The sequence below is a fragment of the Chrysemys picta genome, chromosome 15 (assembly GCF_011386835.1).
Source record: "Chrysemys picta bellii isolate R12L10 chromosome 15, ASM1138683v2, whole genome shotgun sequence".
In the NCBI taxonomy this organism is placed as follows: Eukaryota; Metazoa; Chordata; order Testudines; family Emydidae; genus Chrysemys; species Chrysemys picta.
In genome coordinates this window covers 22,151,946-22,178,074 of record NC_088805.1, presented here as the reverse complement: position 1 = coordinate 22,178,074, position 26,129 = coordinate 22,151,946, and the positions used below count along the sequence as shown (strand labels likewise).

The 26,129-nt window shown below is 41.5% G+C and overlaps 1 protein-coding gene across 5 annotated transcripts in view; it reads left to right on the top strand.

The window, feature by feature from the left end:
• ADGRD1 (adhesion G protein-coupled receptor D1) overlaps nucleotides 1–26,129 on the top strand; it is a 259,870-nt gene that overhangs the window by 33,637 nt on the left and 200,104 nt on the right. For all 5 annotated transcript variants that reach the window (XM_065568585.1, XM_065568582.1, XM_065568584.1 and 2 more), the window contains 9 exons: nucleotides 989–1,165; nucleotides 2,408–2,662; nucleotides 5,704–5,768; nucleotides 6,817–6,972; nucleotides 11,370–11,429; nucleotides 13,345–13,462; nucleotides 15,331–15,441; nucleotides 17,571–17,646; nucleotides 21,435–21,576. In XM_065568585.1, coding sequence (XP_065424657.1) covers nucleotides 989–1,165; nucleotides 2,408–2,662; nucleotides 5,704–5,768; nucleotides 6,817–6,972; nucleotides 11,370–11,429; nucleotides 13,345–13,462; nucleotides 15,331–15,441; nucleotides 17,571–17,646; nucleotides 21,435–21,576 — 1,160 coding nt within the window. The remainder of the gene's footprint in view (nucleotides 1–988; nucleotides 1,166–2,407; nucleotides 2,663–5,703; nucleotides 5,769–6,816; nucleotides 6,973–11,369; nucleotides 11,430–13,344; nucleotides 13,463–15,330; nucleotides 15,442–17,570; nucleotides 17,647–21,434; nucleotides 21,577–26,129) is intronic.

Below are 26,129 nucleotides of genomic sequence, written 5' to 3'. Positions count from 1 at the left end.
TATAAATACTTGCTGCTAACTATAACTAAAATCATCAAGGCAGATGTTTTGACTGCACACAGCAAGTCTTCTTCCAGTCCGGTATCTTGTTTGTTTGCACTGGCCTTAGGTTTTATTCTTCTTAGCACTTCATGCCATTATTCCCCAAGACACATGTTTTTAGGAAGCAGTTTGTCTAGCCACTTTCTTTTTAATTGCTCCTGTCTGTCTCTTTACTGCAGTGCTGAGCTGTGAGGGACGCGTCCTTTGCTGTTTACCATTCAAGCAGCATTCCTAGGTCACCTTTGTTAAAGAAATACAGTTATCAATGTGAAGATTTGTGCAATCTGACAGTACAAGAATATTCCAAAACCTTCCGCTGAACTTAGTGGGGCTAGTTGTGAGTGAAGCTACTCACATGTGCAATTGTTTGTAGGATCTCACCTGTAGTTAGGAGGGAATGCTTGATTTTTGTGTGTGTGCTGAGTTGAAAATCTCAGATTGGGGGAAAATAAAGGTTTCTGGTTATGGCTTTGTAAAAAGCACGTATCCTTTCCTGTAAGACAGTATCCCTTCCCATCACACTGAAGCTCTGGTCCCTGCATTAACCAGAGGGAAGAGGCATGATGATCATAGGATTACAGGTGCAATACCTGTAAGATCTGTAGCGTAATCAGCTCCTCATTTATATGATTTTTTTTTTAAGTTTAAAAATATTAGCGTGGCTAATCTATTTTTTTTAGTTATGACTAAGATTGGATACTTGGGTAGTAATGGGTATTATTATGTGCTGTGTATGTGCCAGTTTGTTATAAAACCAAGGGCTGATCCTTAGCTGGTATTAACTGTCATCGTTCCATTGCCGTCAAAGCGGTCTTAGCCCCACTGAAGCCCTCTGAAGAGCTGCCCCCACGTGCATATTTGCTGTGTGTACTCTAGGATGTTTGATGCTTTTTAATCCCACCTGTTTCTCATTAGCAACATCTCTTCTCTCGTTTGCTTCCATCAGGAGTAACATTTTCCTTTTTCTGGAAGACTCAGGAGCAGCAGGCTAACTTTCCCCCAGCCTATGGTGGACAGGTCATTTCCAGTGGTTTCAAAATCTGCTCAAGTGAAGATGAAGGCTCTCTGGAATTTTATGCCCGTGGGAATTCAATGAAGTGGGAGGCAAGCTTTAGTCCCCCAGGTAAAGTTCAGTTTCACTGTCGAGGGTTCAGAATGGAGATAAAGTAGTGATGAGCACAGCTTCCTTATCTGGATAGAAAGAAAAGATGAGAAATGAGGAAGTAGGTGGATAGATGAAGGATGGATAGGCTTCACTTCCCAAGAGAGAAAGCAGGTATTAGAATGTCAGTGATGTTGTGTATAGCACAGTTTCAATTCAAGTCACCATCCAAGGGTCTGGGATCCTGCATTCCCCAGTCTCTAGTGAAGTAAAAATCTTATTGACATCAGTGGAAGAATAGGGGTTTACCTGAAAAAGAGCGAGGGAGGAGTGCAGGATGAAGCCTTTGGAGTCCTCACTCAGTGCATTCGTAAGCTGGGAGTCCAACTTCCCATTTTCTTTAAATTTTAAACCTCTTTGGTAACCCTTTTGGGTAAGTATTCCATGCTTACATTATGCACGTTGGCCATTTGTATGGTAAGAATGAAGTCCTGGAAATGTATTTGCATGATTATTAATAATGTATTTTAAAATGAATATCTTATTTCTGTCTTCTGATCCAGAATGCAGGTTACTAATTGAGAAGCAATGGGATCTAGTGGTTAGAAAAGGGCACTGGCTGATAGGACTCGTGGATTGTAATTATGGCAGAGAAAGTCACTGAATCTTTCTTTGCCTCATTTTATCCACCTGTAAAATGGGGATAATAATACTTCCTTACCTAACTCCTCTGTAGCTGTGATGTTTAATAGTTTGTAAAAGTGTTTTGCCAGGAAAGCTGATGTATGTATGTATGTATGTAGTTATAATAATTGTCACAGGGATTAAAGTAAGTAATGTTTGGACCTCTTTAGCATAACATGTAATCTGCAGCAACCTTTAATTAGTCTTTATTTACATATTCTCTAGTCCTGAAGTCCTTATGCAGCCCTCACTGAAGTGGGAGTTTTGCCTGAGATAGAACTGAATAAGGACTTTAGATCTGGGCCCATATTATAATTTATGCAATTGCAATGAGCCTGAGGAAGGATTCAGGCAAAATGTCACTGAAGCCAGTAGGGATTCTGCCAAAGTATGGACTGTCCCTTGTGAATAAAGAGTAATGCACATGATATCATTGCTCCATAATTCAGTGTTGACACTTCCTTTATAGCTCCATTGCATTGCACAAATGAAATGCATTTTAACTAAAATTTATTGAACAGGAAAGGCTGTAAATGAGGTTGATTTATGGATTTTACAGAGAGTTTTAATGTTTTGCAGGTCCTTACTGGACTCATATTCTCTTCACGTGGAAATCAAAAGAAGGTTTGAAAGTCTATGTCAATGGAACTCTAAACACCACCGACCCAAATGGGAAAGTTTCCTACAGCTATGGGGACCCCAACGCAAATCTGCTGACAGGGACAGAGAATGATCAGAGCAAACGCTATGTGAACGGGGCTTTTGATGAGTTTGTCATTTGGGAAAGGGCACTCACCCCCAAGGAAATTGAACTATACTTTACAGCTGCTATCGGTAAGTGGGAGCATATTCTGATTGTATAAATGTTGATTTTTAAAAAGTTCAGCTGTTAAACCAGCTGTCTTAATGGCCGATAATCTGCAGGGATAAATGTTTAGAGGAATAAATGTTCATAGGAATCACTTTTTCAGTTTCAAGGGAGGTGTTTGTTTCTCATCCTGGGGCACAGCCCCTCAGACGTGTCACCAAAAGGCACCCACTAATTCTCACCTCATCTATTGGCTGGAAGAAGAGCTCAGCAGAATCCAACCATTGCTAGGACAACCAAGCCACTTCCTTTTAACTAATGTCACAACAGCAAAAAGACCTATTTTTAAAAAAGTCAATCTTGTGACTGTCTTGGGAAAGCCTTCATTTGGTGCCTTAAATAGCAATAATATTTCAGTGCTGTGTCTGAAAATATTAAAAATGATGATGTTTTTAATAAATGTATAATGTTTTAATCAGGTTGGCAAAAATTGCTGTGGTATTTGGTTGTTGTATCTATCACAACAAACTGGTGTTACTATAACACCATCATATCCAAAACTACTATAAATCTCACTTCCTGGATTAATAGAACACAAGAATGTTATGTTACTGAATTCAAGTGCTCTAGATTTTTAAATTGCCCCAGTCCATCTATATGTATGCGCTGTCTCACTGTCAGACAAGTATGGCTCTTGTATAAATATACTAGAAGGATAGAAACTTTTTTAACCCCTTCAGTGTTCATGAATACACAGTTGTTATCCCCAAGTCCCCCACCTGCCTCCATGTACCATTCCAAATAGTGGATGCAGCTTGGAAAGACTTTGCCGGGGATGTTCCCATGGTTGCAGAATGCAAAGTGTTAGTCTCATATTATTTTGCTCCTAATTTTGCATTCTTTGGCTTAAATTTGAAAACCATATGAGAAATTAGACCCTGCACCCAATATTGCATTGTTGTGGGCTTACAATAGCTAGTTGCAAGACATTACCGCTTATGGCTGTGATTTTCAAAGGGGCTTAAGGGAATTAGACACCCAATTTCCACTGAACCCTATATTTTTGAAGAGTTACACAGGGTTTTAACTGTATGTGAACCCCCCCCCACGTCCCTGCTGATGTTCTGAGAAGAGACATGGATGCATCCCTAAGTGCTGCTTTGCAACTTTAGAAGTTTGCGCTATGTTTCAAACTCTTGTGACCCCTTTTTTTTTAAATTCCAAGTCTCACAATATTTGATGATTTTTTTCCCCTTAAATCCCCAGTTCCTGGTGTCATGTGAGAATCTTGCCTTTCATTTAGAAAACAAAAGCAAGTTTTTGGCCTCATGGTTACAGAGAAAAGCTTGACCCAAGTGGACCCCAAAGGCTCAGAAGCTGGAAGGCAAAAAAAAAAAAAAAAAAGACCCCAAATGTATTATTTTTTTAAAAACCTTGTGATTTTTAAGCCAATCCCATTATTTTTAGAGGCCTGGCTCATGATTTTTGAACACTTGTGGTGGGCGTTACTGAGTATGCTGCTTTCTCATGGCTCTTTTCTCACAAGTGTTGATGTCCATGCAAGTTGATTGGTGAAATGGTGATATGATCCGCAGAAACACTAGTGGTTGTTGATAATGGCAGGCTATATAATTAGCCAAAGTTATCCTTGGTGTAAATTCAGTGACCTCCGTGGAGTTTCACTCGAACAAATTTGGGCTATCTTTATCAAAAGCTTAATTAGGAAACTCACTTTTAAAAAAATTGAATGAATAGCTATGCTATTTTACATAACAAATACCAGTAATATCTGACAATTGTGCCCAAATACCAAAATAATGAGCATAATATAAATTCTAAGAGAGAGTTTTACTTTTCTGGTCACAAATGATCCATAAATCCTGACACATGCAGCGGAATCAATACATTTAACATGGAACTGCTGGAGGGCATCCAAAAATCTAGTTTATACTTTTTGTCTAAGTAAATCATTTATGACATACTCATATGGTAACCTTCACTGAGTGTAGTAATAGTGAGTGACATTTATTGGTAAAGCCAGGCTGATTAAAAGCAGCTTTCTCTGTTGCTTGAAGTCAACTCAAATAGCTAATGGAGACATTATCTGAAATGGTGCTCAGACTTCTTGCAGATGCCATATTTTAAAAGCAAACTGGAATGTCGGTTGGTTTGAGGCTTTATATCCACTTGCTTTTGTACAAGACTCACATGCTTATTCATCAATAGCTGCCATCCTTTTGTTATGCTCTTTTGTTCTGACTTTGGGTGATGTCCTGGTCCCATTGACTTCAGTAGGAACCTCCATTGATTTCAGTTGGGCTAGGGACTTCACCCTTTGCCAAAGATTTTTGTTCCTGAAGAGCCATCCGTTGATTTTGTTCTAGTGTTTCAATGCTCTGGATGGCATATTCCTATTACCACCCGATCAAGAAATTTAGGCTCAAAATATAAATTCTTTATTTGTATTATGTTACATTATTACCTAGAGGCCCCGACTCAGACTGGAACCTCATTGTGCTAGGTGCTGTATATACATCTAAAAATCCCTGTTGTGAAGAGCTTCCAATCTAAATAGAAAAGATAGACAAAGTGTGGAAGAAAGGAAGTAGTACTACGTGGAGTACTGAGGCACAATTTATTTAAGTCTCATTGATTCGCTGTGGCAGAGCTGGGAATTGAACTTGGATCTCCTGTCTCCTTATCCACAATGTCAACCTTCTCTTTGTATAGATGTTTCCATGGATTTAAAATTCCATTGAAATCAGTTTTTTGTTTTAAATTTAAAAACATTCCCCTGCAGTGTTAGAAATCCAGCCGAAACAGTGTTGGCCAGTGTATAAGGACTGGAAAGTAAAACTGACTAGAAACAGGAAATGAAACTGATTGGTGTATTTAATCTAGTTTCAATATTGGAACTCAGGAAAATGCAAAACAAATTGCATAGTCTTGGCTTGAATTTCTCAGAATTGCATTGTGAATGTTTCTCTCAGATCTTTTTTGTTTTAGTTTTTTAAAATATATTTATTGCAGGAAACTTTTCCTTTAAATTATAATTTCTTTTTCCTAGGCAAGCAACTTTTGCTTCCTTCAACACCTCTGTGGCCCATTATGACAACCACTACAAATCCCGTGGTAGGAGAGTCCTCCTAACTCTTTTCTTTAACGTCAACAATAACTTCCCTTCTCAATCCTGTTTTGCTTTCTTGATATCAAAATGTATGTGTATTACAGAGAGGTAGCAGCCTTTCCATGGTTTAGGTCACATCCGGTTTCCATTTTACTCCTCTTATAACTCATTAGAGTTATCAGGAAAAGTGGGGAGATTTTTTTTTTAAAGTGATTTGTTTAACAGAGGATTAGAGCTGGTTTAGAGAGTCAAAGGGGAAAAATCCCTCTTCTGCTGTCTCTTATTCAAAACTTTGAACATTTAAATTTTGGAAATAGTTAAAAAATGGGGAAAATCATGAAAATATTGTAATTTGGAACATTTAACTAGATTTATAACAGAACTCTTTCTTTCATTTGTTTAAGGGGCATTTGCATTAAATAGAAGTTTTAAAAATAAATACCAAAGTGTTTGTTTTATATAGTCTAAACAAAAATAACTTTCCTTTTCAATCTGGTTGTACTGTGTTGAAATCTGTGATATTAAAATCCTGTTAGTTTTCTTCTTGTTCATAGAGCCTTTCAGGAAACTAGGGTAGACAGGACCTGAATTTCTAATGAAAAGAACAAGCAGACAACAAATTCATTTCAGCAGCATTTATTGGTTTCATGTCTTTCCTAGCTTTGTTACTGTGTGTGTGTGTGTGAATATTATAATGTGTGTGCATGCTATATTAATCTATTTATCTTCATATGCTTATGGTCTATTGTGCATAATCAGAGCCTTACAATTTACTCTGCCTCGGGCTACTGAAAGGGAGTCTCAGACCAGACTTTGAGTTATCTTGTGTGCAGGAAGAGACTGGATTAAGCAGTAAACCATTTCTCCCTTTCTCTGGCTTTACCGCCAGAGAGGTACATAAGATCAGTCCTGGAGATGCATTGCTTGCATAACATGTAAGGATTTGGAGAGAATTAGGCCCCAAATTGCTACTTGACTTTTGTGTAGTTAAGTATGGAAATAATGGCTGGTTACCAGGACATGCAGTGATGAGATAATGGTGTTCTCTTCTAGCTCTCCACAGATGCCTATCATCCTATCATAACTAAACTGACTGAGGAGAGAGGAAACTTCCAGTACCCAGAGGACCTGCTCCACTACCTGGAAAACATATCACTCAGTTTACCCAACAAATCCCCATCGGAGAATACCGCCTTCAACCTGACCGAGGTCAGTTTCTTTCAGTTTTTAGGGTGATGCCAAATGATCTTGTTTTTACTTCACATGCTGGAATGTAAAATGCTGCTTGAAAGATTTTGTTGATCATAAATTATACATACTTAAAAAACCCCAAGAAAACTATTTTAATCAGTAGCAAAAGGTCAGCTGTCACTGGAAAAGACTAGTTTAGTTACAGGGCTCATCATCTTGTTGGGATATCATATAATACTCACACAAAATGGTAGCATCCCCAGGCATCATGGTTCTGGGTTAAATATAAACGTCTAGTTAGACTGAGAAGGAGACAGTCACTTCTTGTGAAAAACCTTTTCTGCTATGTTCAAAATGTAGGAATTCTGGAATGATTATATCCTGGAAAAATTTCATTGTCTTTCTTGTGTACTCTAATTTATCAAAATCAGGGCTCGATCCTGCGGTCCTCACACAGGCAAATTTCCCACTGAAGTTGGTGGAATGCAGGATCAGGCCCATAGTCCAACTGGAAGATTTACTTTTTTTTGTTTTTTTGTTGTTCTTTCTCTGTGGATTATTTTAAACATTACATGCAGTCTGAATTAATTGAGGACAAGGGGTCACTTCCTGCTAACATGACTCCAGCCTCATTTGGAATGATGGGCAGCTAATTCCCTGATTTCAGCAAGCTAAAACGCCGTTATTACGGTAATCAGTGCTGGTCTTACCTAGGGTTACCATATTTAAACATTAAAAAAAGAGGACACTCCACGGGGCCCTGGCCCCGCCCCGCCCCAACTCTGCCCCCTCCCCTGAGCACCACGCATTCCCCCTCCTCCCTCCCAGGCATGCGAAACAGCTGCCCGAGTGCTACCGGCTTCACGGTTTGCCGGGCAGCCTCCAGATCCTGTGCCCCTGGCTGGGTGCTTCCCCTCCCGGGCTCCGGCTGCGCTGGGGAAGCGCCCGGCCGGGGGCGCAGGGTCTGGAGGTCTGGGGGCTGCCCAGCAAACCATGAAGCCGGTAGCACTCGGGCAGCTCTGCTCTTCAGCTGCACAAAGCTGAGGTGTCTGGGGGGAGCAGTAGCAGCTGCCACCGCAGGGGAATCCGCCTGCAGCTCGCAGCCTGCCAGAGCCACTCTAAAGTAAGCAGGGGACTGGGGCAGGGATGCCGGCAAAACAAAGCTGGGAGTATCTTCCTGGACATGTTTGGCTTTTTGGCAATTCCCCCCGGATGGAGATTTGAGGACCAAAAAGCTGGACATTTCTGGGAAAATCCAGACGTATGGTAACCCTAGTCTTATCAATGATTGTTTCTCTATCTCCATGGATAATACCAGGGGGACGAGGATTATTTGGTCAGACAAAAGGCATAATAAATAAAATGTTTCTGAAAAAACTGGGCAGAGACTGATAGCTTCATGTTATGGATTGGAAAATATTAACGTGTGGATCACCAATGAATACTGAGCAGAAATCCTTCTGAAAGGCCTCATTATGTGCTGTTGTTGGTTTCACTGAAAACTTGGGGTTGGAGCTAATTTGAAAATGGCCATTCAGCCTCTGAGGTGTCACGTGCGTGCTCCACATAGTTTCAGTTGCCATGTTATTGCTCATTCATGCTATCCCGTGGTACATTGTGTGGCATGAAAGTGATGTGCAGACAGAAAGAAGGAATGTGATCATCTTTAGCAAAGCTGCTTTGGGAATTATACAGCAGAGTCCTGATCATATGTGGGGACTCTGCCATTCACCTGATTGATTGGGTTAGGTCTTTTGTTTGTCTATGCTAATTTCCAGAGAAACAGTCACTGAGCATGCATATCGTTTTCTGTCAAGGATGTAAGTTGGGGCCAGTTGTCTCAGTGCTAGTAGTCCTATGCCTTGCAGCATAAAGGATTGCAAGTTAAGTGCTATGCAATAAACTTTCTGATTACAACCACACTTATTATAATGCATTAGTTCTGACAAACTCTGTTCATGTGCAGTTCTTCGCTTAGCCAGGCTCAGTGTGAGTACAGGGTGCAGCACAGAGGTGGGCAAACTATGGGCCGTGGGCCACAACCGGCCTAGCCCTTGAGCTCCCGGATGGGGAGGCTAGCCCCTGGCCCCTCCCTAGCTGTCTCCCCTCCCCCGCAGAGCCACGGGCAGTGCTCTGGGTGGCGGAGCTGGGCGCTTCTGATGAGCGGAATGGCAGCGTGTCTGGCTCTGGCTGGCACGGCAGCCAGACATGCTGCTCTGCATGCTCTGCTCGGCGTGGTAAGTGGGCTGGGGCCAGGGGGTTGTATAAGAGGCGGAGGGCCCCGGGGGGGGGGCAGTCAGGGGACAGGGAGTAGGGGTCAGTTGAATGGGGCGGAGGTTCTGGGGGGGGCAGTCAGGGGACGGGGAACGGGGGGGTGGATAGGCGTGGGGTCCCAGGGGGCCTGTCAGGGAGCGGGGGGTATGGATGGGGTCGAGGGGACTGGGAGCAGGGGGTTGGATAGGGGGCAGGGTCCCAGGGGCCAGTTAGGGGCAGGGGGAAGTTAGGGGACAAGGAGCTGGGGGGTTGTATGGGTTGGAGGTTCTCAGGGGGCGGGAAGTGGGAGGGGGTAGATGGGGGCGGGGGCCAGGCTGTTTGGGGAGGCACAGCCTTCCCTACCCAGCCCTCCATCTAGTTTTGCAACCCCAATGTGGTCCTCAGGCCAAAATGTTTGCCCACCCCTGGTGTAGCAGGACGCCAAACATGGCTGGGCCAAGGATCTGATGCTCTGGGAATCCTCCCATTTCTACCCCCTGTCCCTCAGTGGCCTAACATAGCCTCTGTGGAATAGCTCTGCTGCATTTTGTGGCCTGGAAAAGCGTTCCTCCCTCCATCCTCCTGGCATCTGACTTGGCAATGCAGGTTGTGTACTGGGCCTAGGCTTCCATTTATACCCTCAGGCTGAAATTCTGGGCTGAACTTCTCAAAGGAGCAGCACACATCTTGCAGCCATGGCGGAAAAGGGGCCTCCTGATCCTGGGCTGCTCTGGGGGCTGGAGATGCCCCTAACTTAGACAGCCTTGGGGGCTTGTCTGAGTTATAGAATAATTGAATAATAGAAATGCAGGGATGGAAGGGACCTGGAGAAGTCATCTAGTCCATCCCCCTGTGCTGTGGCAGGACCAAGTAAACCTAGACTATCCCGGACAGGTTATTGTCCAACCTGTTCATCACTGGCGGTTTTTAAGGGCATTCCACAACCTTCTTTGGAAGCCTGTTCCAGAGCTTAACTACCCTTACAGTTAGAAAGCTTCTCCTAATATCTAACCTAAATCCCCCTTGCAGATTAAGTCCATTACTTCTTGTCCTGCCTCTAGCTGACATGGAGAACAATTGATCACAGTCCTCTTTGTAGCAGCCCTTAATCTATTTGAAGACTATCAGGCCCCCCCCCCATTAGTCTTTAGGAAAAAAGTCTAACTGTGCTCAATTATCTTAGCCTTTCCTCATAGGCAGCAGCCTCCTATGCGTCGCAGCACTGACTGGAATCGGTACAGCATTGCCTCAGCCCACCCCCCATGCCTGGGCATGCAAAGGGGTCCTCAGAGGACAGCCCTATGGCTGTCTTCCATGGTGTTTACACCACGGGAATCCTTGCCCAGTCAGAACCAGGGCTTTGAGGGCCCTTTTACACAACGTAAAATACGATGGACTGGGAGAGGGATCTCACCTTTGATCCCAAAGTCCTTACACGTGCATAACACCCAGTTAAATCAGTGAGAAAATTTGGTGTGAACTGTGATTTCTAGATCAGTGTGGTCTCAAGGTTCAGATATTCAACTGGGGATCAGGAGACCTGGGTTGTGTTCCTAGCTCTGCCATAGATGTGCTGTGTGAGCCTTGGCCAGTCACTTCCCCTCTCTGTGCCTGTTTCCCCTCCTACCTGTTGTATTCTCTATTTAGATTGGATGCTCTTTGAGGCAGGGACAGTCACTCACTATGTGTTTGAACTGTGGCTAGCCTCATCTGGAGCCTCCAGGTGCTAGTGTAACATAGATAATAATCAGGTTAAACAAATGGTAGGAGCCAGAGTTATATTGTGTGCTTCCTAACAGCCTGCTCTGGACTATTGGGCAAACAGGCCAATTGCCACATGGATTTATTTGGCTTCACTGGCAGAGTAATTTCAAGCTCCACTCAATTCCAGTATTTTCAGTGACCTTAGCAGGGGTGTAATAAATGTAATATAGGAAATTCACTGTAATATTGTTATTTGTTAATAAACTATTATTTTAAAAATATTACCATACAAAAGATCGAGAGAACTTCCCAGCAGGGATGACTCTGACTTCCATGAAAATTTGTCTGTCCTTGTAAAATGAAGCTTGGAACTCTTAATGGAAATCTGCCTTGAATTTTTACCAGGGGACGTAGAGGATGAATCAGTAATCAGATAATGTGGTCCTATTTATCTTTAGGCTTTCTTGAAAGCTGTTGAAGATTTTCTTTTGTTACCCAGCTGGATTGGCATATTGGAGGTAAGACACATTATTTAAGTTTGTAGATTAATTCAGGTGCCTATTGGATAGTAATAACATTGGTTGCATCTATTATCCTTCAGCTTGGGGTTTCTGGCAGTACGACTTATTTGCACTCTCATCTGTGCATCCAAAGTAAAGGTAGCAAATGTAAATTTTGTAATGGTTTGTTGAGAGTTAAAATAAGCTTCTGTGTTACTGCTCTGAGATAATCCATAAGGACTGGCAAAAAAGTATAAAAAATGAGGTTTACAAAGGAATGGGCAATGTCAGTGAAACAGGTATTTAACAAAGATAATTTCTACATGGAATTTAGCCTACTTGGCAGTTTCTTCTTGAAAGTGGTCATGTAAAAGAACTAACGTATCCCCTGCACGTGGATATTTATAGGACTTTTTAAAAGCATTTTTTTTCCCATTTTAAATTATATCTTGTGCCTGGGAAGCCATCTCCATATTTACAAAATGGATACAGCACAGGCAACAATTCTTCCCGACTAACACTCTGGAAAAGATCACATTTGAACTAGGAGCTGAGAGGATACTTTAGTCTTCATTCCTGTGCAGTGCTTGTTCTCAACTTTCCTTTTAGTTACACTGGAGTAAATCAATTCAGTGGTGTTATTCTGGATTTACACCAGTGAAAGTGAGAACAGAATTTGACCCATGTATGGTTTGAATAGCTCTGATACTTAGTTTCTCCTTCTGTGTATCTTGTTGCTATGATGTCATAACCAGTACTATGACATCACTGTATGTTGAAATGGAAATGATTGTAGTGTGTAACAAGTTGAGGATTATGGACAGAGCTTCAGATAATGTAAATCAGCATAGCTCCATTGATTCTGGCTATGTATAAGCTGAGAATCTGGCCACATGACTTTACTGAAATGTTAAGGGCCCACTCCTTCAGTCCTTGTTCATGTGTGTCATCACATGAGTAAAGACTATTCACCAGATTAAGAGTGTGCAGGATCTGACCTGTGGGTGTCGTTCTTTGCAGTGCAGAGAGGTGCTAATGGGAAGTGCTCCGGAGTTTCTCAGTGTTTGTCAGGATCAAGTTTTAAGGAGCCAGGAATGCGGGATTGGACCTTAAAAAGGGAGGAGGAGTGGATGGGCTGTGAGAAATCACGCTGTAGTTGAATCATAAATGGCTTTGGTGAAAGATGCGGAAAGCCAGTGGATTTAAGTTCTTAGTCTGAAACTTGGCAGCTTTCTCCAACATGAAAGCTTCTCTTGAAAGAAATAACCAAATGGATTTAATAAAATATGTTTTAAAAACTATATACTCACTCTGAGATATTGTATACCAAGCTTCAGCCTGGAAGGATGCCTTCCAGCCAAAATATACACTCCTTGAAAATTGGTATTTGTTAGGGGAGCGCTGATGGAACTCTAATGATGGCCAAGATATACTTACCACCATCATCAGATCAGGAGTTTATCTGCTTGTTGACTTAGACACCAGTTTCTGCCAGTCTTGATATATGGAAATAAGCATTTAAACCATTCCCCAAATAACTGCTTTAATGACAAGTTTCAGAGTAACAGCCGTGTTAGTCTGTATCCGCAAAAAGAAGAACAGGAGTATTTGTTAGTCTCTAAGGTGCCACAAGTACTCCTGTTCTTCTAACTGCTTTAATGCAAGGCTTGATCATGCTTGATGGTGAACATCATCCATTCAACTGATGGCAATGAGAGTCAAGGTTCATTCAGCACCTCTCAGGAGATTCTCGGTACTTTGCAGGATCAGTCTCTGAGTGATATTAAATCATGCAGTATTTTTACGTTGTGTGGTCCTGAGAAGAGGAAATAGGATGCATCATTAACAGAAGCTGGGTACACTTATGTGATCAATAGGAACAGGATTTTAGACCAGCGCTTTGCTTTATTATTGAGATGCCTTCTTTTTTCAGACTGCTCCTGTTGTTGGAGGTTTAATCGAAACAATTGACAATGTGATGGTGCACATGGCCTGCAATCTGGGAGGAAACCCGCTCGTTGTAACCGTTGACGGCTCATCAACTGTAGCAGGTAGGATGGAACAGCAAGACTCATAATATGTCTACACTGCAATAAAAACCCCACAGCACTGAATCTCAGAGCCTGGGTCAGTTGACCCTGGTGTGTGGGGCTTGGGCTGCGGGGCTAAAAATTTGCAGTGTAGGTATTCGGGCTGGAACCTGGGCTCTGAGACTCACCCCCCTTTGCAGGGTTTCAGAGCCCGGGCTCCTGCTTGAGCCTGAATGACTACACTGCAATGTCATAGCCCCACAGTGCAAGCCCTGAGAGCCTGTCAGCCAGGGCTTTGGAGCGGAGCCCAGAGCTGGAACACAGAGCAGTTCCGGAGCAGTGGAGCTGCAGGTTTTTGCCTGGAGCTGGAGTGGAGCCGGAGCACAGCTCCAAAGCCCTGCTGTCAGCTGACATTGGCCAGCTGTGGCCATGCTGCAGGCCTCTGATTGTACTATAGATCTATCTTCAGTTGCCTTCTAAACTGGCTGACTGTAATAAATACTTCTTCGCTGGCCGCTCCTAACTTGTCAGTGTGGGGAAAGAAGTTGAAATGGGTTTTTTTTTTCGTCTCTCTTTTAAACCAACAAATTGAATAAATTGCAGAAAGATGATTATACAGTTAGTTTAGAGAAAGGTAATCGCTTGGCTCAACAATCTGGTTTCCTTTTACTGTTGACTTTTTGGGGGATGGCCTTTTTGGGGGCGCTGGGTGGGTTGGGGGGAGAATGTGAATGCTCCTGTATATTATTTCTGGATTTAGTTTAGTGATATGTGAACAGTTAAATTTCTGCTTAAGCCTTTTTACACAAGCCTTTGAAGCTGTAATTGTCTGAAAGCTACAAAATTTAAATTTGGGGACAAGAGAATGGAAGGGCAGGACAAACTTTCATCTATCTTACACCTATTGCAAGTCCTTCATGGAGTTGGCGGCTCTCTCATAATATATATATGTACAGCATCTACTGCAGTGGGGCCCTGATCTCAGTTGACCTTTAGGTGCTACAAAGAGCTGGATGAATAATTGATTTTTTTTTCAGTTTGATGGAAATTCTGAAAAAATCAGAAAAATATTCAATTCAGGTTGAACTGAATTCGAATTTTTATAGAATTTTCAGTGAATCAGAAAAGTCTATTTCATGTCTGTTCCAGAACAGGGATTTGAGTCTGGGTCTCCCACATCCTGGTGAGTGCCCAAACCACTAGGCTAAAAGGTATAAGTGAGTGGTGGTAGGGGTGATGGCAGAAACACCACCACCATATCCTTATCCTCAACTTCCTGCCTGTTTTGTGAACGGCCAAAGCTATTAATGTCAAATTCACAAATAGTTGGGGGTTGACGAAAGCTGCATTTTTTTCATTGAATAAACTATTTGTCCAACACATTGCCCAACTTTAGCTACAAATAATTGATTAGTTCTGGTATTCTTCCCTATTGCATTGTGAGCTACATAAGAAAAGAGAAGTCATGAATCACATGCAAATTGTCTCTTCCACCACACGGTCCTGGTCACTGACATTCTAAAATTGAGCAGTAAGATTCTAAAATAATGTCTTTAAAATGTCAGGGGGAAAAAAAGAGAGGTATCAATCAATTTTTCTTACCTCAGTGCCTCGTTAAGCTCAGTTTGTGCACACTGCCAAATGATCCATGGTATATTAACACCTCATATACTACTTTTTCCACTCATAAAGAAGTCAGAACTTCTTGAAAGCAATTTTATTCTTGATGGGAGTGTGGGATTACTCTCTTCCCCCCCACCCCCAAACAGCTGGGGTTTTACAGTCAAGATTTGCAGTAGCTATTAAAAGAGCAAACTCTAGTTCTATGGTCAACTAGGTTGTAAACGTTATTGATTTTATCATATTTTTTGTTTTGGGTTATTGTACAGATTACTCTTTGGTCAAAATGCCTCCTCACACTTTGAATTTGTCTCACTACCGCTTCCCATCACAAGGACGGAGTTATATTTCTATCCCCAGTGAAGCTTTTCATAACAAAGGTAAGGGCAAGATTTGAAGGGAGGTGTAGAATGGTGGCAGCTAATCCTGACAATCACTCACTCCAGAAATGCTCTTGCATGGGGACAAGGGATTTTGGTTAGCTCTGCATTTTCAGTACTGTTTTAATGTTACTTCCTCTTGTTTTTAAAAACTCGAGTAATACAGCTAGGTCATATATATTACAACTATTTAATCTTGGCACTATTTTACATCAAGGCAACTTCAATTCCTGGAGCTAATGTTTTCTCTTTCTAACCGCCAGAACTTGTGGTTTTCCAAGGAATTCTAATATCAAATCAACTACTTACCTCAGTAAAGTATAAACTTATTCTGCATAGCATCTTTTGTGCTAACAGTTTCCCAAAACACCTGGTGGAATGAAAGAGTAAAGTTACAGAGCTAAATAGCAGAAGAAGGAAAGAGACAGGAATACCTATACAATAGGTATTGGAGAAAAGGCGAGAAGGCAAAATTCAACTGCAGATCTGAGTTTGGATTTTAATAACCTCGAGGTTTGGGGTTGGAAAGAAGTGAGGATCTTTTTTTGGGCCAAACACAACATGTGGCCAAATTTTTTTTTAAACAAGACTGACCAAAATTAGGTTCCTACGTCCTGCCTCCAGCTGTGCAAGCAGAGCAGTGGCCCAGCACTCTTCCCTTATCCACTAGCATCCTAACTTTTTAAAGCTCATTTTGAGGCTGCAGTGTGCAAAATCTTTTCTCCCCGCCCTCTCTCCTCTTACTTCAGGGACTGAAATTTCAGGTGCTTTGTTCAAATGGGACCACTTGCCAAGCCCCTTCCCTCTGTTTGTTTCCCACTTCCTCCGTCATGGCGGAGTAGAACAAATGGAGCAAGCTGAAGGTGTGTTACAACAGGACTTAATCCAAAGCTCATTGAAGTCATTTTTCATTAATTTCTGTGGGGTTTGGATCAGGCCCTTAGCAATGAGACCACTCAGCAGTTCCTCAGAAGGGGACCTCTGCCAGGATTGTTTCAGGGAAAAGGGCTCAGAGTCTGGGTGGCCTGTTGGGACTTTAGCAAACCTTGAACCATCTGGGATTCCTCCAGAGACTTTTCTGCAAGGGCAGGTTGGTCCTCTTCAATACAGTGTACAAAATTAATTACTTTATATAGCACAGTAGTTACTGAAGTATTTCCGCACCACATGTGAGTTACCTGATTTATGATCACAGCTTTGTTTCCTTGCACTGGCAGGGAGCTCATGCTTGCAATTTCTCTGTGAGTTCTGCGAAGCTTGAATTATTGAGAGCACAACGGAACTTGAAATAACAAAAATACCACATGAAAGGACCTTTCCCCATACCACTCACAGCTTCTTCCACCATGTGGCATTTTCTTATGGGACATTATTGTGTCCAGTGGTTTGGACTGAATCCAAACTGTACAACCTTTAATTTGCGTCTTCTAGGGAGTTAGAAACCATCTAAAATCTTATTAACGGCATTTTCAACTAATAGGCCACATTGCTAGGCTGTTCAAATGAGCTAGCCTTTAAAATGTATTATCCCACCTTAAGCAACTGACATTCTAAATACTTGGAACCCATCAGACCAAGACAATAAAGGACACTTGCATGGTTGACACTTGTAAAATGGACATCTGTCTTTTCACTAAAGTGTTGGAGAAGCTGTAAATACTTCATATGCAGACAGCAAACAAATAATAGAAACAAAAACTACTCATCTGTGTTTATGAGCTTAAGATGCCAGTGAATGTTGCTAGTAGTCAAGTAGTCCTTCTGATTACTCTAATCATCCTGGATGCTCTGGTATGTCACATGGCCACTCTCAGCTACCTTTTGTTCTGAGGTGACTTTATAAAGGATGAATGATTAATTTAACAGTTTAACTCTATACTTTCATGGTGTGTAGATGTCAGGCTTCCTTTCACTATCCTGATATCTGTTTCAAACATTGCACAGCAGACTGCAGATTTCTTTCTAATTTCTTTATGGGAGCAACTGGAATTCCCATTAAAGTAAAGGTGTGAAGGTTTGCAGAAGTCAGGATTCTAAATTAACATGGAGTTTCATACCTAGGTGAGGAAAGCGTCTCACTCAGGGCTGTCACACTGAAGTATAATCTCTCCTGTTGATTTTGTTCACAGCTTGGGTTACCATTGTGGGCCTTTTTTACCATAACATGCACCATTTCTTCCGGAACATCAACCCTATGGACACCAAGTAAGTATTCTACGCAGGGGCATCATTCAGAAAAGGCTGGGGGTGGGGAGGAGGGCAAAGTTGTGTCAGCATGGCTCTTCTGCCTCCCTGCCGAGGCCGTGGCTGCTTGTGGGGGGCTAGTGAGTTGGGGTCCCATCCTGGAGGAGGGCAGGGAGGTGGTGGGGAGAAGGGTGGAGGCAGGCACGGGTGTGTGTCTCCTCTATGGCTGGCCTGAGGCAGGGACTGGGACCCAGCTCGCTCTGCACTCAGCTCCAGCCCAGGCCACTGCTGCTGCTTCCTATCCAGCTGGTGGAGAAGAGAGAGGGCGGCATAGCGAACGATCCCCTGATCTTAGAACTGTCCATGCTGTAGTAGTGTTATGATGGCCTTAGTGGCATACTAAGCACAGATGGGCACGATTGTTCTTTACAACTGGTGTATCAGACATCATGGGCCTGGACACTGCTCCCCTTGTAGTTTAGCCATTGACTTTAGTCATGGAATAAAGCCCTTTGTTAGACACGTGTTTCCTGCTGGGGATAAAACCTTTTCTTCGGTGATTTGTCTGTCTGTCTTCTAAACCTCTTCTGCTACATACTTGGCTGATCCATCAGAAATGTATATTGCAGATTCATATATTTAATCCTTGAATTAATGCCTTATATGGAACTTAAATTATGTTTCTTTTCTGCTGTCTCAAAAAAAAGGTGACGTTTGTTTGTATTTAAATAATGCAGCAATATATAACCTCTCTCTCTCCCCCAAAAGTGCTATGAATTTTAGTCCCATAAACCTGTAAACTAATTTTGCAATAATAAATCAGACAATACCTCAAAAGCCTTTTTGTTTTATACACTGTGCCAATGAAATCATTAGCAGATAAGTTCAAATAAACTAGGAGCAATATACATCTCAGAAAGCCAGTTTCCTAGGGAATTTTGCAAGGCAGTGCTTGTCAATCATTACATTTGCCTTTTAGGCTGGTCATTTTTTAAATCTCTGCTGATTAGGGCAGTGATTCTGTCTTTCCCATGCCAGGACTCCCTGCTACAGCAGAAGAAAGTTTCAGGACTCCAGCTTCAGTCTATTTCAGGGACTTCTTCCTATCTAGCCATATGCCAGGGAGGGGAGATTGCAACCTGCTGAAACCACTTGAACACCCCTAAATTAGGACCACTTATGATCATGCTGAAGCAATGTTAAAATGATCACAGAAGAATTGTATGATTTCCTACTCAGCTTAATTTTATAAAAAATAACATACACCCTTCTTGCTGCAAAAAATAAATTAAATAAATAAAGGTAGTTTACTGGAGTGTGTGAAAGAATTATATCAGCAGCATGCAATACTTCTTACTGATATGAAGAAATAGAGGCAATAATTTGAGGGTTTAGCTTTTCAAGATGTATGTTCACTATAATTTATTAAGGGAAATAGACCATAATTTTAACCTCCCACATAGAGAGAGAGAGAGAATTAATGTAATCTTGACTCACAGGTCAAAGATTAGCAAGGATAAAGACAGTATGTAAATACCTTCAGCCTACAATCACTGAGTTCCGAGGCATTTTCATGATTTCATCATCATCAGTCTTCGGCTCTGATCCTGCACAGGGATCTGGCCACACAACAGGGCCAATTTTGCCATTTTGAAGAACATTGAGTAGTTCTATACTTCCATGTCTCAACTCCTGCAGAGAGAGAACATGACAATCCAGGACCCATTCTTACTCCCATTGAAGCATATAGAAGATTTGCCACTGATTTCAGTGGGAGAAGGATCAGCCCTGAACGCATAATTTTTAAGGAATGTTTGGTTTAAAAGTGGCCTCTAGGTTTCTAATATTAACCTGGGCTACCTGAAATATTTGCAGTGTATCTAGTATTACAGAATCATGTCTCTGGCATTCTAGATGGTTTGCCTGTCCAGAGGCCTGTTTTGAAACTTAATAATCCAAGGAATGCTGGCTTGGCAGTTTTCCTTTGTGGAACAAAGTATCAGATATCTGAGGAATGCTTGAAAAATAATAAGTGTGCAATTCTTTCTCCCTTCTCTTTACTTTGGTGCGCTTTGCTATTGCACCTTTCTGGCTTAAGTCTCACCAAAATAATCTTTCCTAATGATGTTTTCCACAGAGTAGTTGTTTTAAAGACACCCTTTAAGGATTCTTTAGCCTCAGACTACTTGGGCACCTATAATTTACAGTCTGTCTGGTTTCTTCTTCATGACAGAATTTCATTATCCTTGTGGCACATATCGACGTTTTTTTGCGCTTTGTTGCCAGATGACTGTTCTATTTTCAGACCGTCTAACCAGAGCTCTCTGGAAGAGTCACTTTGGTTCTTTAAGAAGGGAATCAAAACCTAAAGAAGCTTTGAGCCTGACTTTGCTCTCAGTCCTACATTGGTGCAAATCTGGAGTAACCCATGGAAGTCAGACAGATTACAGGCTCTTCATCCTGTAACATACATTAGTATTAGACAGCGGTTCTGGGGAATGTGGCGTTATGGAGAGAAATGCCAGATTCTTATTTGTGTTTTAGTTTTTTTCACATGTATCCAGATTCATGAGAGTACTGCTCTGGGCCTTGTATTGCAGCATTACAAAATACTGAACTGAGTTAAATGATGGGATGTAATATGAGATGAACTAAAGCACTGGGTGTCAATATGTTTGAACACTGGGCAATTCAGCATACAAAAGTCCTGGATCCAAATATTCCCAGACTTTGGGAAGGCAAGCTCAAAATTCAGATACACATCTGGATCCAAACTTCACATTGTGAGCCCTTCTCTGATTATAACTGTACATACTCTGAGGTGCAAATTCTGCCCTCTGTTGTATGCATGAAACTCCTACTGAGTGCAATGGGATCAGAAATAATCCCTAATTATGCTAATATCAATTAGAGGTTATAGAACAGAGTTAGATCATATGTCCTACAAATCTAGATGAGTTTCTGTCTCAGTCAACCCAGCTGTGCAATGTGATGACATCAGTTAATGTCTGAAATGAACTCTTCTTAGGGCTTGGCTACACTTGCGAGTTACATTGCATTAAAGCAGTCCTGGGCACCCTAGCTCACTACCCGTCCACACTGGCAAGGCACGTAGAGCGCTCTGACTGATTTTATTTTTATATTTATATAAATTTTATTATATACATACAATCCAGCACAGAGAGAGACCAGTGGAGGAGGTAAGTAAGTTAAATGCTGAGCTGTGTAACTCAAAAAGAAATAAACTTGACTTAAATGTGTTCTGATCTTTGCTACACAGGGTCAGATCACCAGCTGTTGTAAATTGGCATAGTTTTATTGACTTCCATGGAGCTGTGCTGCTTTACATCAGCTGAGGGTCTGGCCTCCTCATTTTAAACTAAAAACCAGATTAATTCTTTGTTGTTACACTGAATTTGTAACTGGTTCAGAGGCAAGAGGCCACACTGATCCGTAGTGCAACTCCATTGATTTAACTTAAGTTAAACTAGGGATGAATTTGACCCAGCAGGTTTGCATTTTCAGCTCTTACTTTTCTTTAACAGGCAGAGACAGCATTTAATACACCGCTCACCAGACAGGGCTCCACCTCTGCAACTCAGCTAGGGTCCTTCAATTTGGACCTTCAGCCTATCCATGGAACTTGGCCCTAGCACATGGCCTAACTCACTGAATTCAGAGCAGCAGGCGCATATTGAAGGAGTAACTTTCTCCTGACCAAACTTAGATCAGCCCATAATAGTATGAACTACAAATGCTAAAATGCTCTTTTACCCACTTCCTGATATTTTTTGCTCTTCCTTTCCAAGGATCACCGAGGCTGCTGCTTATAAAGGCTACATGATCTCTGCAATGAGCTATATTATTTCCCTGAAGGTGGAGCCACCACCAACCTTGTCTCATAATCTGTCAGGATCTCCTCTTATTACCATTCGGCTCACCCATAAATTGGTAAGTGAAAATGAAATTTCCAGTTTACACTCTTACCATGACTGATTGTTCTGATCTTTTTGCATCTGTGGAGGTTTCTCTTCATTGATGATGTTGATATGACTGTTAGTGATGACTCAGCTGATATCTATGATTGCAAAATATTGTTTGCATTTTTCCCAACTGCCATATTTCAGGGACTGCATCTGTTTGTATAGTGCTACAAAAGACTGACTAGTGACCCCGTTGATGATAAGGTTAGGTAACAAGTATTGACTTGGATCCTTTGGGATATATTCTGTTTATGTATGTATGTAACTTACAACAAGTGCCATATTCTATGAATCACTGCATACTCATTGAGAAAGGGGTATCTTTGTTTGTTAATGATCCAGTGGGTTTGTTTGTTCGTTCTTTCTTTCGCAGTGGCAATGTAGAGCAGTTTGTTCTGAAGGCAGAGGAGTTAGTGTGAAAAATGCAGTGAGCACTGACCTACTCAAGAAAGCATTGAATAATATTGTTATTAGAGAGAGGTGGAAAATGGAAAAATGTGAAAATTTCCATTTTCCCGCATTTTTCATTGAGGCTTCCTTTAAATGGACATTTTTCAGCCAGCCATAAATATAAGTTTTCCCCTCCCCGAGTTGCTCTGTTGTAGGTGCATGGGGCTAGAGAGAAAAAGTCTAAGAGCATGAATCTGAAAGTTATTTTGTTGTTGTGTGTTTCTGAACAGAAAGTTCTGAATGATGTCCCCAGTGGCCTCTGAGAGACAGGCACTTCTGGGGTGAGGGCTCTGGCTGTTGGATTTAAAGAAATATGTCTTGCTTCATTCATTCAGATACCCTTGATACTTTAATATGACGATTCACAAACAGCCCATTAAATTGCCCTGCACTTTTTCTGTATTCCATTTGTCAGTCCTGGGGGAGGATCAAGATGCTAGTGCATGGATAGAATTGTTTCCTTTATCATTTGTTTCCTTTTCTGGTTTGACTGTTAACTCCGTTAACCCAGAATACAGAGTGTATCAATATCTAATCCAATATCTAATCCAATACACCGTTGTTTGCATGATAGTGAACTCTCATGTCAGTGATTATTTCAGGCAGAAGGAGCGAGCATACACATAAGACAGCGTTCGTGTACACACATATATATTGGCAAGTAGCATTGAGGTGATAGGAGATACTTTACCAAAACCTCATTATGCACATGCACCTTTTTTGTATCTGCAGTTTTCCTGAGCATGGCACTGACCTCTATTTTAATGCTTATCTCCGATTGGCTGTACAGCTTTTTATTACAAGGATAGGTTAAACACTTTCGCACTGTGAGTCAGCTTCTGTAGCACAAAATTCATTGCTGGCCATTTGGATGCTGGGAACTGCTGGAATGAAAGGAGAACTGTTGGTTTGTACTTTGTGTAACACTGTGTTCGGGAATCTTTGTCACACGTGGGAATGAAGTCTCAGGATTTTTAGTGTCTTGTCTGTTTGGCAAATTATAGCAGCATGTTCAACTGTTTTGCGCTACAGGCCTAAACTCAGGCATGTGTCAATTTTGGAAGTTAGAGGACAGGGGGGGTTTCTTTTTATTGATGATAGAAACATGCCTCATCTGCCATTGGATGAAATAAGGAAGAAAGTTCCAGATCCAAAGGTGCTATAGTTAAAAGTTAAAGACTCTGAGAATTCAACTTTATGCCTTGATATCATGTCTGGGAGTTGCTCAAAGGCTTTCATTGCTAAATCTTAGTACCAAGAGCGATGCATGAAGAATGAAAAGGTTTCTAAAATTCATCAGTAGAGCTGGGAGAAATTTTTCAGCCAAAACTTTTTTCAGCTGAGAAATGCAGATTCAGGTCAACTGAAACATTTTGTGAATATGGCTTGTATTCACCAAATAGTTTTGATTTTAAAAAACAAACAAACTGAAAAAATCAAAATATTTAATTTTGAAAATTTTGAAATGCGGTGGTTTTTTTTTTTTTTTATTCAATTCAAAGTGCATTTTAGGTTTGAGTTTTACCATGATTTTATTTTTATTTTAAAAAACATACCCCAAAACGAAATCAAGCATTTCAAATGACTAAGCAATCATTTGTAAGCACCTAGATGTTAATAGGGTTCTAAGTAATAGCCAACATGGATTTGTCAAAAACAAATCATGCCAAACCAACCTAATTTCCTCCTTTGACAGACTTAATGGCCTAGTGGATAGGAAGAAACAAGTAGATGTGATCTATTTTGGTTTCAGTAAGGCTTTTGATACAGTGCCACATGACACTCTCGTAAGCAAACTACAGAAATGTGGTCTGGATGAAATTACTATAAGGTGGGTACACAACTGGTTGAAAAAACATACTCAAAGAGTAGTTATCAATGGTTTGCTGCCAAACTGGGAGGGTGTATCTAGAGGAGTCCTGCAGGGGTCAGTCCTGGTTCCACTACTATTTAATATTTTCACTGGAGTGCATAATGGAGTGGAGAGTAGAGTTATAAAATCTGTGGATGACACCAAGCTGGGAGAGGTTGCAGGCACTTTGGAGAACAGGATTAGAATTCAAAACAACCTTGACAAATTGGAGAACTGGTTTTAAATCAACAAGATGAAATTCAGTAAAGATAAGTGCAAAGTACTACACATAGGAAGGAAAAAAAAATCAAATGCCCAATTACAAAATGGGGAATAACTGGGTAGGTGGTAGTACTGCTGAAAAGGATTTGAGGGTTATAGTGGAACACAAATTGAATACGAGTCAACAGTGTGATGCAGTTGCAAAAAAGGCTAATGTCGTTCTGGGATGTATTAACAGGAGTGTTTGTATATAAGACGTGGGAGGTGATGTATCCTGCTCTACATGGCACTGGTGAGGCCTCAGCTGGAGTAGTGTGTCCAATTCTGGACCCCACACTTTAGGAACGATGTGAACAAATTGGAGAGATTCCAGAGGAGAGCAACAAAAATGATAAAAGGTTTAGAAAACCTGACTTATGAGGAAAGGTTAAAAAAACTGGGCATGTTCAGGGCCGGTGCAACCCATTAGGCGACCTAGGCGGTCGGCGACCGTGGTGGCTGGATCTTCAGCCGCCCCGATCGTCAGCGGCATTTCGGGGGCGGGACCTTCCGCTGCCTCTGTCGGGGGGTGGCATTTCGGGGGCGGGACCTTCCGCCGCCACCTCTGTCGGGGCCAGTATTTCGGGGGCGGGACCTTCCACCGCCTAGGGCGGCAAAAAGGCTGACAGTGCTCCTGGGCATGTTTAATCTTAAGAAAATTCAGTGAAGGACGTGATAACGGTCTTCAGATATGTTAAATATGTTATAAAGAGGACAGGGGTCAATTGTCCTCCATGTCCACTGAAGGTAGGACAAACAGTAATGGGTTTAATCGGTAGCAAGAGAGATTTAGATTAGATATTAGGAAATACTTTGTAACTATAAGGGTAGTTAGTCTCTGGAACAGGCTTCCAAAGGAGGCTATGGAATCCCCATCACTGGTGGTTTTTAAAAACCAGTTAGACAAACACCTGTCAGGGATGGTCTAGATTTACTTGGTCCTGCCTCAGGATTTTATGATTGGACCCCAAACTAATTTTTTTCCAACTTCAATGAAAACATTGAAGCAAAAATTTGTTTTTCTGTGAACCCAAAATGATTGATTTTATTTTATTTTATTTTATTTTATTTTATTTATTTATTTATTTATTGTTCAGCCACCAAACTAAAAAATCAATTACTCACACAGGTCTAACTGTCGGTTTCATGGAGTACCCGTGGAGGCAACTAGACTGATCTCTCTCGCTTGTCTCTTTTTGACAAGCTTATGAACAGAGAGATTTTCAGTGCATTACAGCTGGGAGAGATAAATCTGCTCCATTGGATTGTTTGGGATTGACTCTTAATAATACTATATCAAATTTACACAGTTTGCAAACAAAAAGTTGTTGGTTAGTTTTATCTGCCAGCATGGCAAATTTAACGAGGGATCAGAATGCTATTGAGTGACCCCTGAATGGCTTCTAGCGGAGCTGTGAATGGCAGGTCAGGTATTCTCATGATGCATTAGCTCTGAAGATGACTGTTGGGGAATATCAGTGTAGAAATATCCGGTCCTTTCCCCCCACCCCTCACGACTTCTTTAGATTTGAGGCAAGTATGAAAATATTTACATATTTGTTGTAAACTGACCCATTCCCAATCCCAGACAATCCAATGGAGCATATGTGTCTGACCCTACTGTAATGCTTTTACCTTATTCAATCCATATGTTCTAAGTTTTACAAAATGCCTTTATACCATCATTTTCAAAATCTATCTGTTCATATGGTTGTTGAAAAAAGAGAGAGAGATCAGTCCAGTGGCCTCCATGGGTTTCAGTCTTGGCTTCCAAAGAGAATTTCTTATTATAGATTCAATGAAACCCAAAGGGAGACAGGGCTGGAAAGAATATAATAGTTTGGTTTGGGTGGGGTTCAGATTTGAAGTTCTGAGTAAATTTGAACATTGGGCACAGCCCAAACTGAGGAGAGATTATGCATGTCATTCCTCATTACCCCAACATCATACGTGATATT